Raw genomic sequence first — 16,222 nt, 5'->3', positions numbered from 1 at the left:
TTGTGAAATATTACAATTTAATTTAATTACTGTTTATATTTTAATATATATTTTCTCATATAATAAAATCATGTGATGAAAAAGCTTAATTTTCAGCAGCCATTATGGTGTCATTTGATCCTTCAGAAATCATTCTAATATGCTGATTTGGTGCTTAAAAAACATTTCTTATTGTCAGAGTTGTTTTTTGGAAACCTTGATAAAAAAAATCCGGATTCTTCGATGAATAGAAAATTCAAAGACCAGTGTTTATTTGAAATAAGAATATTTTCTAACATAAATTTATTTACTGTCACTTTTGATCAATTGTAGGTGGCAACTAACAAAACTGAAAGAAGTATTGTGCATTTTAGATAACTAATCTGAAACCTTGAACATTTTGTAAATTGTGAGGAAAAAGCCAAATGTCTGGCAGTTTAAACAACTAGCACACAACTAAAATGGATTGATAGGCCTACTGCACTTCAGTTTTAAACATTTTATTTAGTTCTTTTGATATCAAAACAATGAAACACTTTTAATGAAAATCACAGTGGCACAGTTAATGTCATATTTTCAGAAACGAGTCCGAGTTCTTTCTATTATAAATAAATCTTGGATCAGATCACCCACAGAAGGATCAGTTGGAGAGGACAGAGCCTTCCCATCTAACTGCCGATGTTTGGGGTGTTTTCATGCAAACTTTGCAGGGCGAGATCTGACCACTTCATCTCTTGTTCTTTGACTGACTCGGTTGATCCGCCGTTGTCTTGTTCTGCTTCTGGAAGTTCACTCTTTCAGAAAAAGAGAAGTGTTAAATCATCATACGATGGGCTTAGATTCAATTTATGGAAAATATAATACAAATATAAAGTGTTCAAATCGTCTAATTCAAATATTTTCACGTGTGAAATATGTGGCTGATTTGACTATATGTTGTGCAAATGGGATGGGGATTGGGGGGGGGGGCATCTTTCCACTGCTGACTGCATTACAATACGCGCCGATCATTGGCATGCTAAATTTTGCTGTACCTAATTCGGAAGGCACATATCAAAACTGTAAATATGAATTCTCACCAGTGGGATCGTCACATCCTCATATGGCAGTCTGTCTTCTCTCCAGGCATCATCTGTGAGATCGAGAACTCTTCCATCTCTCTGTACTTCACTGTCCATGATCCGACTTTGGTACACAATCAAAAGATCAAACTACGTTAAATCACAGTCTCGTAAGTTATGTTGTGTATTGAGTGCAGTACAAGTTGTGAACGTAAGAATACAAATCCGTACAGTCAGAGAATGTCTGGTACAGTCTTGTCCCCAGCGCAGCTGTTTGTTGCGTCGCTCTCTGATGACGACATATCCTATTCAATCCTAGATTAATAAAACCGAGTAATCACAGTGTTTCTTTAATTTACTTTGATTCATTTGTAAAAAAAAAAATATTTGCAGCATTTAACTGTTATTCGTAAGTGTAATTCATGCATTTTGAAGCTGCAGCTTCATGCTAATGCAAAATAAATAGGATCTGTATTCTTCAAACTTTCATTTTTCCGCGCTTATACTTTTGCCACGGTTTTTGCGCACAAATGCGGCCAAAAGCACTGCAAGCCTGTGAACAGCAATTTGCAACCGAAAACAACAGAGGCAGGAACTGCAAAACAGATAACTGCGTAAAAGTTTAATATGTTTATTTAAAGCTACGCTGTTTACTTCTTAATATCTATCTAGATATTAAGAAGTAAACAGCGTAGCTGTTTTTACTTCTTAATATATTATTTAATTCTGGTGCGCTTAACATTATCGCTTTCACTGGCATGTATCTGTATCCACTCTAAATATCCTCTAATCATTATGTCAGTATGCTTTCTACCATGCACAAATAAAAATGTCACTGAACTTTTCCTGTGTAATTGTAACAATGAGCACTCAAACACACCAAACCAACAATTGCTAAAAACACACACAAAAAAAATATTTTGCACGGGCATTTTGCACTAGTATATAAATGTAGCGATGTGCGATTTGTGAACAGATCTTTTCAATGAATCTGTTGAGCCGGTTCATGAATCTGTTTGGACCTGATGGAGCCGTCTGATTGAATCTTCCACGAATTGTTACGAACAAGAACGCACTAGAAATATTTTTACGTTTGCATGAGTTGGTTTTACTAAAACGCACAACAACTTTTCAGAAAATAGATGTAAATGAATTTAAGCACTATTAATTGTAAATACAAATTATATTTGAATTAAAATGTATATACTGTATGAGCTGACTCATGGCAACAACAAAATGAACTAGGGCAGATAAAATTACAATAAATATCTTAACAATAATACAACTTAACCGAGAACAAGGTGTGTGTCTCATACAGTTTTATTAAAACGTTTGAACGTCAGGGACACATGATGAGGCATTTATGTCAAGACGTCAAAGAATCATTGAATCTGTTTCAATCGGTTCTTTGTATCGAACTGTTCAAAAGAACCGATTCGTGGAAAGGAGTTGGACTTCCTGCTATCACTAACGCCATGACCAGATTTCGCATCGACCAATGAGATGTCAAGAAACGGGCTCGCGCTGTGAGGAAGTGAGCCGCCATTGGCTGCGTCCGTTTGTGTTTCTTCAGTGAAAGCAGGACTGCCTCTGTGAGGGCTTTAACCCAACAAGTTATTTTCTTCGCTGGCGTGTCTTAAAAAACACCGTTACAGGTGAGCTGATTGTTTCTTATAATTACAGCATTTGCCTTTAGCTATGAACATTTATTATCAACAACAACATAGACTTTTCATTCATTCTGTATAATCTTTTTTCTAAATCATTTTGTCTTTGGGAGGTACAAAGGTATTGTTTACAATATTGGGGAAAGTGCACTTTAGTGTTTCTTTTAATCTTTTTTTTTTTTTTACAATACAGCAGTGATGCTCAAATGATTTAATTTGAAGCTGCCTTCTTTAGTCACATTATAGACAGTTAATCACACTTCTTCTGGCCATCTTTTAAGGTCAAAGATGGACCTAGTGTTGAACGTTGCAGATGATTACTTCTTCACTCCATATGTGTATCCCTCATCATGGCCCGAGGACGAGCCTCTGCGACAGATCATCGGCTTGATGGTGGTCACCAACCTGGGTGCTGCAATCTTATATCTAGGCCTGGGTGCTTTGTGCTACTTCTTCGTTTTTGACCACAAATTAATGCAACACCCTCAATTTTTGGAGGTTTGTTTATGCATCTAGCAACCTACAGTGTCTTTTCTCATGTTTTGCATCAGAGGCAAGAATAAATATGTTTTTGTTTTGTTTTTGTCAACAGAACCAGGTGCAACGTGAAATAAAGTATGCTTTGTGGTCTTTGCCCTATATCAGCATACCCACAGTAGCATTGTTTTTTGCTGAGGTCAGAGGATACAGCAAACTGTACGACAGAGTCGATGAATCCCCCCTCGGTAAGAAAACAGAGCTGTGGTCATAAATGCCAATCAAAGTTTGTGCTAAACAAGTGCTACATGGACAACGCTTTGCTTTTTCAAGTGGGTTATATTTATTCATATATGAGATAATCATGTTGCTATGGGCATTAACTATGTCATACTATTTATTCTTGTTTTTTCAGGTTGGTCAGGAATTATTTTCAGCATGGTCTCTTTCCTGTTTTTCACTGACATGTGCATTTACTGGATCCACAGATTCCTTCATCACAAGTTAATATATAAGGTATTCAAGATATATGATAATGCAAAGTATAATTATAATTTGGTTTAACAGTGGGTAAAAAAAAAGCGGAAATAAAGAGTAATGTTACAAATAAACAGGATTATATTAAGGACACAGGAAAAACATATTACATATATATATATTATAACATATTAGCCAATTATAAGAATATTCCCAAGAAAACATGCTTTGAAAATTATGAGAAAGTAAACAATAAAGAAAAAATCTATTTGTATTTTAGAACAGTGTTATTTAGTATTATTACTATTTTTTATTTATTTTAGTTTTAGCAATTTTATGTGCTTTTGTCATTTTTACTAATTTTTGCTTTTAAAATTTCTGTATAGCTTTAGTTTTTACAAATTGTTAATAAGTCAACTGATTTATTTCAGTTAGTTGCAAACTTTTTCTTTAAAAAAAAAAGTTTTTCATCTTATATTTATATTTTATTGTGAATTTATCCTAGCCTGGTAATACCAAACTCTGCTAGAAACAAAAGAACAGGTCACAGGCACTCAGTCAAGTCTTCAAATGAGAATCAATCACACAATCACAACTATCGCCTTGCCGGCCTTTGGCCTCCCCAGTTTCTCGCTGACGATCTGTAATATTTTATAAATTAAACTTTTACCAAAACCTGTCGGGAGTAGGGCCACGACATCACCTCCATTCAAAATGTTTACCAAACACTCTTCTTGTTCAGAAGTTTGGAAATGCCAGGAATATTCTCCACAACAGAGCCAATTGCATCCCGTGTCTCCATATCCGCGATCGTTTTCGATTTCCCCAATCTTAAACTCGGTGCTTAGCGTCTACGTCACAGCTCTCAGCCCGCCCTCTGTTCGTTGATTGGCCGGCTGTTTTCAGGCCGGAGGAAAACTGAGAGACATGTCGATGTCTCAGACTGAGTACAGAAGCGAACTGAATAGAGCGGAAGTACGAAGTCTGACGTAGTCAGGCTAAATTTATCCACCATATTAACATCCATATGACACCTTTTGTTTCTTATTTTGAATATGCTTTCTGCTACCAATAAAAGTGTTCTCTATATAACACATATTTAAAACCATTCTAAATAATGTAGATTTCCCCCTACAGAAAATATGAAAAAGGTGTATATTCCATGTCTTTGATATATGCAAATATAATCATGTTTTTTCGTCCTTTTCCCTTCATATACAGTATTTTCACAAACCACATCATGTGTGGAAGATCCCCTCTCCGTTCGCCAGCCACGCTTTCCACCCCGTGGATGGATTTCTTCAGGGCCTACCGTACCACATCTACCCCTTCCTCTTCCCTCTACACAAGGTTCTGTACTTAGCCCTGTACGTGTTCGTCAACATATGGACCATCTCCATCCATGACGGGGACTACCGCGTGCCCAGCCTGGTGGAACAAATAATCAATGGTTCAGCTCACCACACTGACCACCACCTCTTCTTTGACTACAACTACGGGCAGTACTTCACCCTGTGGGACCGCATCGGAGGCTCCTACCGCTATCCTTCAGCCATGATGGGGAAGGGGCCGCACGACCAGATCAAGAAATTGATGGCAGAAGGGAAGCTGAGCTCAGACAGCATAAACGGCCACACTAATAATAATAAAAATGGCAAGAAAGAATAGGTAGGCACATAAAAGATTCATGAATGGGTTTCAAGGTAAGATTTCTGCTCTTAAAATATGTCCTTAATAAGTCCTTATTCATGAGATTCTGAAACTCTACTTAACACTAAAATAATCAGTTATGCATACAATTGCCTAAAGAAAGCAAAGACAAAGGGATTCTATCTTTGCCAAATAGAAACATTCACTATGGTTACCCTGTTGGTATTTTTGCCTTCTTGCCTTTGTGTAACCTAATACGAATGACTTGAATTAACAGGCTTCTGACAAGTAAGCGTCTATAATTTTGCAATCATAAACATTCAAAGAATGTTTGAAGATTGACTGGACTATCCCTTCACATCAACCTATTCACCTTTCTATTAGCAGTATGCTCTGTTTATCTATGAACTTAGTGGTCAGAGACCAGGTGAAGGTTTTTACTGATCTAGTCATCTTGTTTTAAAAGAGATTCTGTGGTTTGCTTTTTATATGAAATGCACATTCTTTCCAAATAAAAAAAGTAGCTATATATTTCACTGGTGTTGTAATATTGCGCACATAAATCTGAGGTCAGGTAATGTAATTAAGCCCAATTACGGATGGAGAAGAAAGCTATATTGCTTGTGTTACATGATTGTTTATAGTGAACTTTGTACCTTTGAAATCACTGGCATTTTATTGTCCTTCGTAGCATAGCAACAGTTCGTGTGGCGCATCAGGGCACACACAAGAGGGTGCTGTTGAATCACACATTATTCTGGTGTGATTTGAGACTAAAGTACCAAAAGGTGCAGAAGAAGTGTTGTTTTATTGACAAACCAAAGCGGTGACAAGGACAATATTGCAATAATATAACTGTTTCCATCACAAAAGAACAGATTTTATTTCTTGTTAACTTCATAAACGTAAAACAAACAAACAAACTCAAATTAAACGTATTTGTTCTTCATTATTTAAATGAGGAGAGAAACCTCCAGGCAATGCATTGTTAGGCAAATTTAACTCGTGCTCCTGTTAAAAACATCCTGGCAAGCTAATTAGTGGCTATGGCAACCGTTTATGATTTTTATGACTAATGCGTTGCCACAAAGGTTCACATTTGAACTAAAATGTAAAGGCCGTTGAATCACGACTTGTTGAGAATGCTCGCAAACTTTGATTAAGGTGTGTTGGAGGGGGGGAGGGGGAAGGTACCTTTGTGTGAGGTGGTAAACTACAGCCCAGATCATTTGATGCACATGAGCATTTGAGTCATATTTCCTAGGAGAGAAATAAGGATAAAAGTTGAAGTCGCCAGCTTTATGATGTATTGAAGTGGGGATAGCAGGGTTCCTTCAGGTTTCATGCTGTGAATATCAGAAGGCATTATGCTTTTAATGAATTTCCTTAATATAAAGTGAAGCACTTATGTTATAGCATAATGTGTAATTATATCTGTTATGTTTGGCTAATGTATGTAGCCATTCTTTTCTTGGCTTGGTGTCACAGTGTGTAAGTTTGTCACCGTGCTCTCGTGTATATGCGAACTGTTGCGTGCGCGACCGTGCACGTGTGGTTTAGGCAGTGAGCGAGTTTATGAACCAAATAACTGAACTTGAAAATGGTCTTTTATTTCATGCTGGGTGAAATGGCTTTATTATACGGTGGATGTGCATGCATGCGTGGGATGCTGGATGACTCATTTGTATCCTGGCAGCTAACTGAGGTACAGGAACACATCATTTCAAAGTTCACACTGTGGGTACCACCAGGAGCACTATTCCTTTGTGCACAAACAATGCCACATTTTCTTACCCATTGTTATGATCGCGAGGAACCCAAAGAGGAAATTAATCATTACATTTCTGTCTACCTGGAATAATCTCCACCCTTTATTTGAATCGGTATCATTGCTTTGCTGTACTGCAGCTGTGGCCACTATCTTTCAATTACAGCACAGACCAATGCTCATTCTGTTGGGCTTCTAATGATAACTCCAGGCTGTTTACAAATGTCCCTTCCACAGAATGTATTACCACACAAATTAATGAAACGAAGTAAAACCTTTAGGAAATCTTTTCATTTCATTTGTATGAAATCCTATTTTAGATGTAGTACTGTGCTTGATGCTGATTTGTTTTTGTTTTGAGCGTAAAGTTTTTGATTAAGTTTTTTTCTTTTTTTGGGTGGTGTTGTAGTCTACGAATATATCATTTTAATTGATGAGAAATTAAAGGTACGCTATGTAACTGTAAAAAACTGCATGCATTTTGGCAAACAAGCTTTGGTTGTGTTTCAGCTCTAGGTGACTTAGAATAATGCACAATAGATGGTGCTTTACAATGAACTCTGTTCTACACATGTCAATTTATCTGTTGAGTAAAATACCTTACTCACCTTCACGTCGCTTTTACAACATTTCAAATCCCTCATCTCCGAAAAGCCAAGCCAGTGCTGATTCTCATTATGAGCTGTCGCGTTCTCTTTTTGTCAGCAGACTCTGTTTTAAAAAAAAAAAAGGATGATTCCCCTGAGGTTCGAGATTTGTCGTGCTCCATGTCAACCTTTCTTGCTCATTGTGACAACTAACCTATGCTCTCCCACACCATACACGCATCAAAGTAGCCGGAGCAACTTTTTTCTATTCGCGGATATGGCGAGACACGCGAGTGACGTATGTACGCAATTTCCTGCACATTTTTGAAGAAGAATTGATGATGTATTGATTCTATTTAAATTTTGAACAGAAAAAGTTATATAGTGTACCTTTAAGACACACTTGTCATATTCAAACATTATATATGAATTTAAACAACTTTACCAAAAACACCACTTGGGAATAGGGATGTAACGATTCACTCGCAACCGGTTGAAAATCGATAAAAATGTGTGACGATTCAAGTCGGTTGAAATGTTAAACGAATCGCGATACACGTTTTAAACCGCAGGGCGCGTTTACTATAGCCTACTGTGAAGTTGTGAACCTCGCTTTACAATAGCACAATAGCAGCGAGCACACACTGGCGTGAAGCTAGCGAGTGTTTTCACTTCATTCATGGAACTTGATCTTGTGTGAGCCAAGCTCAACTTCCATAGGAATGAACTGAAAACGCTCGGTTTGCTCCGCTCGCGCCGCACCAGTGTGTGCCATAGACTGGTGTGCACGTGCCGTCAAACAGTAGACATGGCTTTGGCGACGGCAAGCGTAGATGTTGACGTTGACTCATTCAAATCGGAGGTGTGGCGGCATTTTGACTTTCCGTAGACTAATAATAATCACCACCGTGAGTAACACCAGTCACCTCCGTTTTCATGTAAAAGTCATTAATACTACAATTGCGAGAGCCACGGAGATCACAAGGTGCATCAGTGTTTCCGTGGCAACCAGGTGTTGTATTTATTTTACTATCTCTTTCTCTAAATGTGTTTTTTTTTTACTCTTACTAGTGTAATGATACAAATTATAACAAAATTAGAATCTTGCCTTTATTACAATGTAAAACCCCTGTCAATCTGGTACTACTAATTTTACACAGCCTTTTACATAGTGTGCGAAGGTACCAGTGTCCAGCCTCTTGACCAAACAGACAGAAAGACTGAGTTGAAACAACCTTGAAGGGAATTTTTTTAATGTAGTTTTATTATTTGACAAATATATTTTAAATTAAAAAGAAATGTGCAGCATTTTGTCTGAGAAATAATAAAAGGGACACTTTTGTCTTAAATCTCATTTGTTAAAAAAATCGTGAGAAAATCGTATCGTGAAACCAGTATCGTGAATCGTATCGCATCGTGAGATGAGTGAATCGTTACATCCCTACTTGGGAACCATTTTAGTTTAGTTTTTTTTCTTTGAGTCCTGAGTTTCTGTCAGTAAGAAAACATGGTGGACGCCACAGATGCAGCCTCTGTCTCGCTAAATTGCAAGTACAAAATATGAGAGTGTTGGAAATTATGATTATGTAACAATTCAGTATACAGTGGCTTCATAAATTGATTAAAACATAAAATTGCAACAAAAAAGTGATGTACATTCTTTGTTAATCAATGTTAAAAAAAAACTTGCTTTATTTTATTTATTTATTTAAAATTCATCATCATCATCATCATCATCATCATCATCATCATCATTTTGCTCTGCCAGTGATTTGAACATGCCCAGGAAGACTTAAACACACTCTTACACATTCTTAGCACATATCTTAGTTTTTGGATTATGTGAAACAGTCATGTTCTTTCTAGACTTTTCTTTGGAAAACATTATTTTGTTTTTGTAACCCATGTTTGAGCTGTTTTAACTGAACGCAACTTGCACTGACATATCTAAAAATGTCACTGCCATTGTTTGGTCTCAAGATCCGCACCAGTCATTTGTTATTCTAAGGCACATTTATAAAAGCTGCTTAAATGTCCTAATTGAAATAAGGCTTAATCTAAGCCCTGTCTGTAAAACCGGGCCTTTACCTTGTTTTTTCTCGTCATATGTTCGTTGTCAAACCGCCGAGTCGTGGACAAGACTCTCTGCACACAATGTAACTGAAGCCTCTATATGGCTCTATATTCTAAGCTTGAGCATAGAGAAAATAATAGCATCTATTCCGTTTTTGATACCCTTGTATCCACAAGATCTTGTCTGAAATGATCAAAATAAAAAGCATTTTTGTTGGGGTGAACATTTCTATAAATACTAGGCTAAAAGCAATCTAGTATTCATTTAACACTTCAAAGGTGATATAACGACAATGGTGCCTTTTAGAATAATGATTACTGTTGTCACAATGTGACAAGTGCTGATGGCATTCATCCCTGAGGATTATGATCATGTTTGTGTTATTACTGTATGTAAAAGACTGCATTCTTCCTTGTGGATTGTATGAAAAGCTCTTTAGCTCTGCCTGCTTCATCAAAAATGAAAGGCCCAAAGCAAACACCTGAGGTTGTCTATCAGTTCCACTTAGATGAAGAACAATTCCTCTTCCTTTTTTAGCACCGCTTTTATAATGTGACGAAATTGGAGATGTCATTTTGAATTTATTATGAGCATCAAACTGAAACGGCATGGCCTCTTTTGGGGGTTTGTTTGCATTCACAGTTGCATACTTTTATTTCTGATTCAGTCGGTGAGCATCTAATAATACTACTGATGAACTGCCACGCTTGTTTATTGCTAGCACTGGGCTGAACTACTGATAAAGAGGGCAACATTCACTATCATGATATCCCCGAGGGTGCATGTTTCTCATGGATTCATAATTAAAAGTGCAGATTTGCATTTTTCATAAAATGTTTAAACCAAAATTCAGTTAATAGTTCAGTTAATGCCCTCCCTATAAAAATCAATTCTGCGGCCCATGCTGTGTTACCCAGCAGAATGGTGTTGCTAGACTGATAATTATTCACATAAAAAAACTGAGTTATAAGGAAAGAACATGCATTTACTTTTTACGAAATAGCATATTAAATCAGTACATGTTAGTTTCTTTAATTAAACCACAGTTAATATGTTTAATTATGTCTGTTGCAGTAAATAGCTTAACTATTACAATGAATTTGCATCAAGATAAAAAAGTAATGAAGATAAGCATGGTCACAGGATAATGCTGGAATACAATATTCTGCACACACTCAATACAAATTATCTTAAATATTGAGATTTATGTATTTAAATTGCATATAGAAATTCCATCCATTTAGATTATGCTGTTCTAACATAAACAACAATCCTAATGCAATGTCATATTTGTCAGAAATGAGAGGTTTGTGTAATAGTGCTAATAATACACAAAAACCATGTTGAAATATTTATCATCAAGAATTCAAATTTTAAGTGATTGAATATTGATTGATTTTGACTGTCACTTTCACGATGTCACTTTGTGAAGAAACTCTACGCGCCTATGGACTGAACATTTATGTATGCGCATGATGTCACCGTTTTCACAAATTCTCGTTATTGTCGTTTATACAAAGATGATAACGGCATCATTTTCAAAACCTTGCACTTTGAAACCATTTTTCAAAAGTTTTCAGGCCCCCAAAACAGCAAAAAAAAAAAAAAAAAAAAATCCTTTTTAGTTTAAAGCAGTGCAGTGTAAACAGCCCCTGATGGATGGAAATTTTATATGCAATTCAAACACAAATCTTAAATTTAGGCCTAAATATTTTTTCAAGTGCTGTAAAAAATGCCTCATTTTCGAGTTAAATGTCGCTTACAACAAACTAACACAAAAAAATGTATGCCAATTTCCCCATTCAATTAAACCAATAATAATCAATACCTACCTTCATGTTCAGTCAGAGCATTTTCTGACAGGGTTTTGAGTTAGCACAGGATAAAAGTGACATAAATTAGCTTACAGGAGTGTGTGATCAGCCTGGGAATTCTGGCTATTTCCTCCAGTCAACACTGAAACCTGTGAGGCACACATCATTCTTTAATATCCACTCTAAAAATGATCTCTCCACAGCGTCAGTTGTGCGCTTCCTCACAGCAGGGGTGGCAGTCTCAATCTGAGCGAATTCTGCTGCTGGCGAGATAACCTTCTTAATGAATAAGCGAAGCCTTTATGGAAGACATTAAGAAGTGACAGAACAAAGATGCCGGGCTGCTTTTATGTGGGAACACAGTTTGCATATTGTTTGTTAATCCAAAGTGGATAAAAGCTGGGCTGTTCTCTGATTAAGGGAAGCGAGTTAGGAGTTAAACGTCACTTTCAAGGCGTTGCATGTTGGTTTATTTGTCCGTAATTGGAGGGAACACTCTCCTGAGCTTGTAAATAACAGGATACACACTTAAATCAGTTACACGCTGAGCATAGTGTGATGGCTTGACTGATACACTCCCTTATTGGAGGTCCTCTTTTAAGGCAAGGCCATCTTGTAAAATGTCATGGTATTTATCAGTGCAACTAAATGTCAGCTAGAGCTTCTTTGACTGACTCTCTGACCTATGCATGCCTGAGATTTTCAGATAATATTTGTTTTTATAGTGGTGAAGGACATCCCTTATGGATCCGACACTAAGAAGACAACGTTTGCTTGTGATATAAATGTCACATGTGTTTTCTCAATCGCATGACCAGATATGTAACACACAAAGGGGTCCATGAAAATGATCACTAGTGAAAATGATTCTGTTTTGCATTATTATAAGGTAAGTTCCTAAAGGTAATTTCGGGAGGAGTGAACCCATCTATTCTTTCAATGAACTGCCGGGGCATATAAGTAGCCGCTCGCCTTGCTCCGGCATCAGCTGTTTCGGCATCCCATTCACCTCCCCAACTCCACCGAACATAATTTAGGCATCTTGCAACCATACTCATCTTCAAAGCATTAGTATTCCCAGCTCGAGTTGAAGCTGCTTCCTCCAGCCCCTCCACTGCGGACAGCAAGCCAAATAGATTAAAGATTATATGGGCAAACAAACTCGTGAATTTAATGCATTTTTAAAGTACAAATTGTAGTATACAGACAACAATTGTGCAGAGTATTTCTGAATCATTAAATAACAAAATATAGCTATTTTTTTGTTTCAAAAATCCTAAATGCTCTTTTCAGGTATAAATTAGATTTGAATCCCACTGACTTTTGAAGCCCACTCTATGAATTCAATAACATTTTATAGCACATACAAAAGTTGTCCTTGCTTTAAAGTGGTTTCCCAGCGTTGCACCATGACTAAAATCTTATCTAGCTTCGTCTGCGGGCTCACATTTACTGTGATTGACACAATGAAATGTGGTGATGAGGATAATGATGTCCTTCTCTCACTCCAGCGCTAGACAGATTCTCCTTTAAAATGCAAAGAATTTGTTTTGTATTTTTCAGAACAGCCTGAGTTTAAGACATACAACAGGAATGACACCATATCAGAGAATGACACCATAGTGCTCACTTGTGCAATCATACACTTTCATTGTGGAAATTACTGTCGGACTGACCGAAAGCTTGGATAGGATTGCTCTGCATGATGCAAAATTCGAAAGAGCAGTGCAAGGAATGCAACAGCTTCAATGATCTGCCCCACTATATCGCTAAACAATGACTGCTGAAGTGCAACTGTCATCTACATTACTCCTTTATGATTAGCTGTGAGATGTTTATGTGTCACTGGCTTTATCTTCCTAAGCAACCAATGCAACAGTATGACCCTCTCTGCTGCCCCCAGCAGCTTTGGAGCACCCATTGTGTTATGTGACCCTGTTATTTTACTGCAGGTTAACCGGTGCACTCCGAAACAAGTTGGCAATTTGTCAGTTTGACATAAATTTGTCTGAAGTGACCTGCCTTGTGTAGAAAAAAACAGCTTTTTCTAGTGAATTATGACATGTCATGTACATATAGATTATTTTAAGCACATTTATTAGAATGTACAAAATAAAGCTTTTACTTGGAGCTCTTTAAATGGTTTTGGAATTCAATGATAATTGAAGCAAATAATCAGCACACACAAAAACTATAGCACATTTACACATTATATAAAGATTGTATTGTCCTTGGCAGCTGTTCATGACCTCTTGCTGGGAATTATGCATTTCTGTGGCAACACTATTAACGCCGAAATCATGTGTAACTTGAGTAATCAATAGACAAAACCACAATACAATAACAGTTGTAAGTTGATTATAGTTTATTTAGCAGGACATTGCATAGTAATTCAACTCTGTGCTATCTATATTAAACTGTGTATTGTTTATTTTCAGATTATTGCTGCATTGTTAAGGCATTAACATTAGTCAATTTGAGTAATTATACAGAAATATTACAGGATTACATTTTACTGCAGAAGCCATCAGGTCGGAGCTCTCAGAAAATTACAAGTTTACGTGAACACTTTACAAGTCAAAATCTCGTAATGACGTTAATTCTGACATGGCGTCAACTCACCTTATTTCCTCATTCATACCAACACAGTCTTCTAGAAAAAAATGCTCTGGGATTTCTCTTGTTTCCTCTCTTTGACTCCGCCAAAAGAAGGAGCAAAACTACAAGTCTCAAGCCGTGTATCATCCTTCCACCATCTCTTTTTTTCCATAAATAGCAGCCTTCAGAGGTTTTTCAGAGGCTTGCAGACATCCAAATGAGGGTTTGGTTTGGATGCTAACTAAGCTCACAGATGAGAAGGTTTGCTTTGACTTGGCAAATCATCAGTCGCTCGGGGGTAGAAATCAGAGATTGTTGGCCTTGGATCTTCAGATGTCTCATTTGATCTCTCGCTGTCTGTCTTCCTCAGCCATCCGCTCCATCGCTCTTACTCCCTGCTGTTAGTATACAATTTCATCCTAGTTCAATCTCCAATATTAGTTCTGCTCCTGCCCATGAGTGTTATCAATCCGGTAAGGTCTTGCAGGAGAGTCTGAATGACTTGACCCGTTTGGTCAAAATACCATGACGGAATGTTTTTACGAGATGTTGCTCATGACATTTATCTCCTCGTTTATGTTACTCTCATTGTCTGGTGCTAAAGTGGAGAATTAGTGTCTCCGTCGGGACATCAGATGTGGCATGTAAATGGAGTTTTGTCAGGCAGGAACAGGAGGTGGTCAATCACTGCCTACTTTAACCCCAGCCACTTAAATAGCAGCCCTATCGTTCGCTTCCTCAATCCATATTTAATGTAAGTGAGGACATGAAGAATTCCAATTTCCTGGTCTCTTTAGGAAGTCATCTCCCGTCAATGAATAAATATCAGAAATTACAGACATTTTCGCATCTCTCTGTGCTGTAATGTTCTGTGAAATAATGACTTACGGTATTCAATCTGTCACACGATTGCTGTCCTTTTTGTTTCTTTATATGGGTTTTTAATCACCTCATGCAGCAAATTACATCTTTTTTCCCACCGCTTTGAGTAGACGTGCTGCTCATCGGCAAATGAAGTAGCTCTCACAGATTTTAGTATTCACGTATCACTTGTTTGTCAAATCCTGTTTGTCAGTGTCGACTTGACAGCGCAAACATAGGAGAAACATGAAGCATAGCCAGAGATGCCGGCACACGTCGTATCGCACACGGAGCTACAAGGAAAAAGGAAAACGAAAGGAAAAAAGGTGAAGGCAGCGAGACGTCAAGTCTGGCAGATCTCATGCCACCAAGTGACTGGATAGAAATGGGGCTTTGTTATTACAAGTGCACACTTCAGTAAAACTGGGAGCTTGTCAGAGAAATGCACTGCTGAAGAGAGTGAGCCAAAAAGGCCCTGTCTCTCTCTGAGACACCCCTCAGTTCTCATTAAAATGCACCCCGTCTCTCTCTGCTTTTGCTACTTATATGTGCCTTGTCCATGGTGTATCAAACGGATTCTTTAGTGTTTGGTGCCTCTATTACAAAAATCAGAAAAGAGAGATGTACAAGTCCTACCATGACTGCGAGCTCAAGGCTGAATAAAGGACATGCAATAATCAGGGGGCCTGGAGTCCCCGTTCAAGCAATGAGAAAGAGGCAGACAATCTAATCCCCACTGATACGGAGCTCCATACTTTGTCTAAGAAATAAATCAGCGAATAAGCAAATTAGTATTTTTATTTATTTATTTATTGCAAGTGTCATGTTCAGATGTTACTTCCATTGTGAGCTGCAGGCAAGGGCTCAAGGCCTGAGTGGTTAGCATGGCACTGTTAGCCTTAGCTGGATGATTGCTGTAACAACACCATGCAATAAGCTGCAATGAGCAACTTTCTTCACTGGCAACCATTCAACGGTCTCCAATATGTATTCTGACATCCTTCTTTTTTTTTCTTTTTTTTTGTCTGCTGTCTTTGATGTAGTTTTATCATTAATAAAATAATAACTTGCATAACCGGGAAATACTGAAACAAGAATACTTTTTCATCACTCCAAAACTTACTGAAATAACATAAAAAATTCAAGTGTCTGTTATTTTTAGTCTCATTAAGTCTCATTAAGGCTGCATTTATTTGATCGAATTATAAT

General features: G+C 37.4%; 2 protein-coding genes across 2 annotated transcripts; one reads left to right on the top strand and one right to left on the bottom strand.

Annotated features, from left to right (window-relative positions):
- Positions 1–229: 229 nt before the first annotated feature.
- anapc13 (anaphase promoting complex subunit 13) lies at positions 230–1,199 on the bottom strand. Its single transcript, XM_056263105.1, has 2 exons — positions 1,059–1,199; positions 230–773 (listed from the first exon to the last, which is right to left on the bottom strand). Exons 1-2 carry the CDS (start codon positions 1,155–1,157, stop codon positions 648–650), a joined length of 225 nt encoding a protein of 74 aa, XP_056119080.1. The 5' UTR covers positions 1,158–1,199; the 3' UTR covers positions 230–647.
- A 1,759-nt stretch (positions 1,200–2,958) lies between these two features.
- Positions 2,959–5,642, top strand: sc5d (sterol-C5-desaturase). The gene is made up of 4 exons (XM_056263064.1): positions 2,959–3,205; positions 3,300–3,432; positions 3,600–3,700; positions 4,883–5,642. Exons 1-4 carry the CDS (start codon positions 2,996–2,998, stop codon positions 5,327–5,329), a joined length of 891 nt encoding a protein of 296 aa, XP_056119039.1. The 5' UTR covers positions 2,959–2,995; the 3' UTR covers positions 5,330–5,642.
- The last annotated feature ends 10,580 nt before the right edge of the window (positions 5,643–16,222 follow it).

The sequence above is a fragment of the Rhinichthys klamathensis genome, unplaced genomic scaffold (genome assembly GCF_029890125.1).
Source record: "Rhinichthys klamathensis goyatoka isolate OS25496 unplaced genomic scaffold, OSU_Roscu_1.1 h1tg000197l_1, whole genome shotgun sequence".
NCBI classification, from domain to species: Eukaryota; Metazoa; Chordata; class Actinopteri; order Cypriniformes; family Leuciscidae; genus Rhinichthys; species Rhinichthys klamathensis.
Note: the sequence above shows the minus strand (reverse complement) of the source record. Positions and strands in the feature narration are given on the sequence as shown.

Excerpts from the sequence above, each read along its gene's own strand:
- anapc13 (XM_056263105.1), bottom strand. The coding sequence starts at position 1,157 with ATGGACAGTGAAGTACAGAGAGATGGAAGAGTTCTCGATCTCACAGAT. Across the intron at positions 774-1,058 it reads AGGATGTGACGATCCCACTG|AGTGAACTTCCAGAAGCAGA; the intron begins GTGAGAATTCAT and ends TTTTTCTGAAAG.
- sc5d (XM_056263064.1), top strand. The coding sequence starts at position 2,996 with ATGGACCTAGTGTTGAACGTTGCAGATGATTACTTCTTCACTCCATAT. Across the intron at positions 3,206-3,299 it reads AACACCCTCAATTTTTGGAG|AACCAGGTGCAACGTGAAAT; the intron begins GTTTGTTTATGC and ends TTTTGTCAACAG. Across the intron at positions 3,701-4,882 it reads ATCACAAGTTAATATATAAG|TATTTTCACAAACCACATCA; the intron begins GTATTCAAGATA and ends CTTCATATACAG.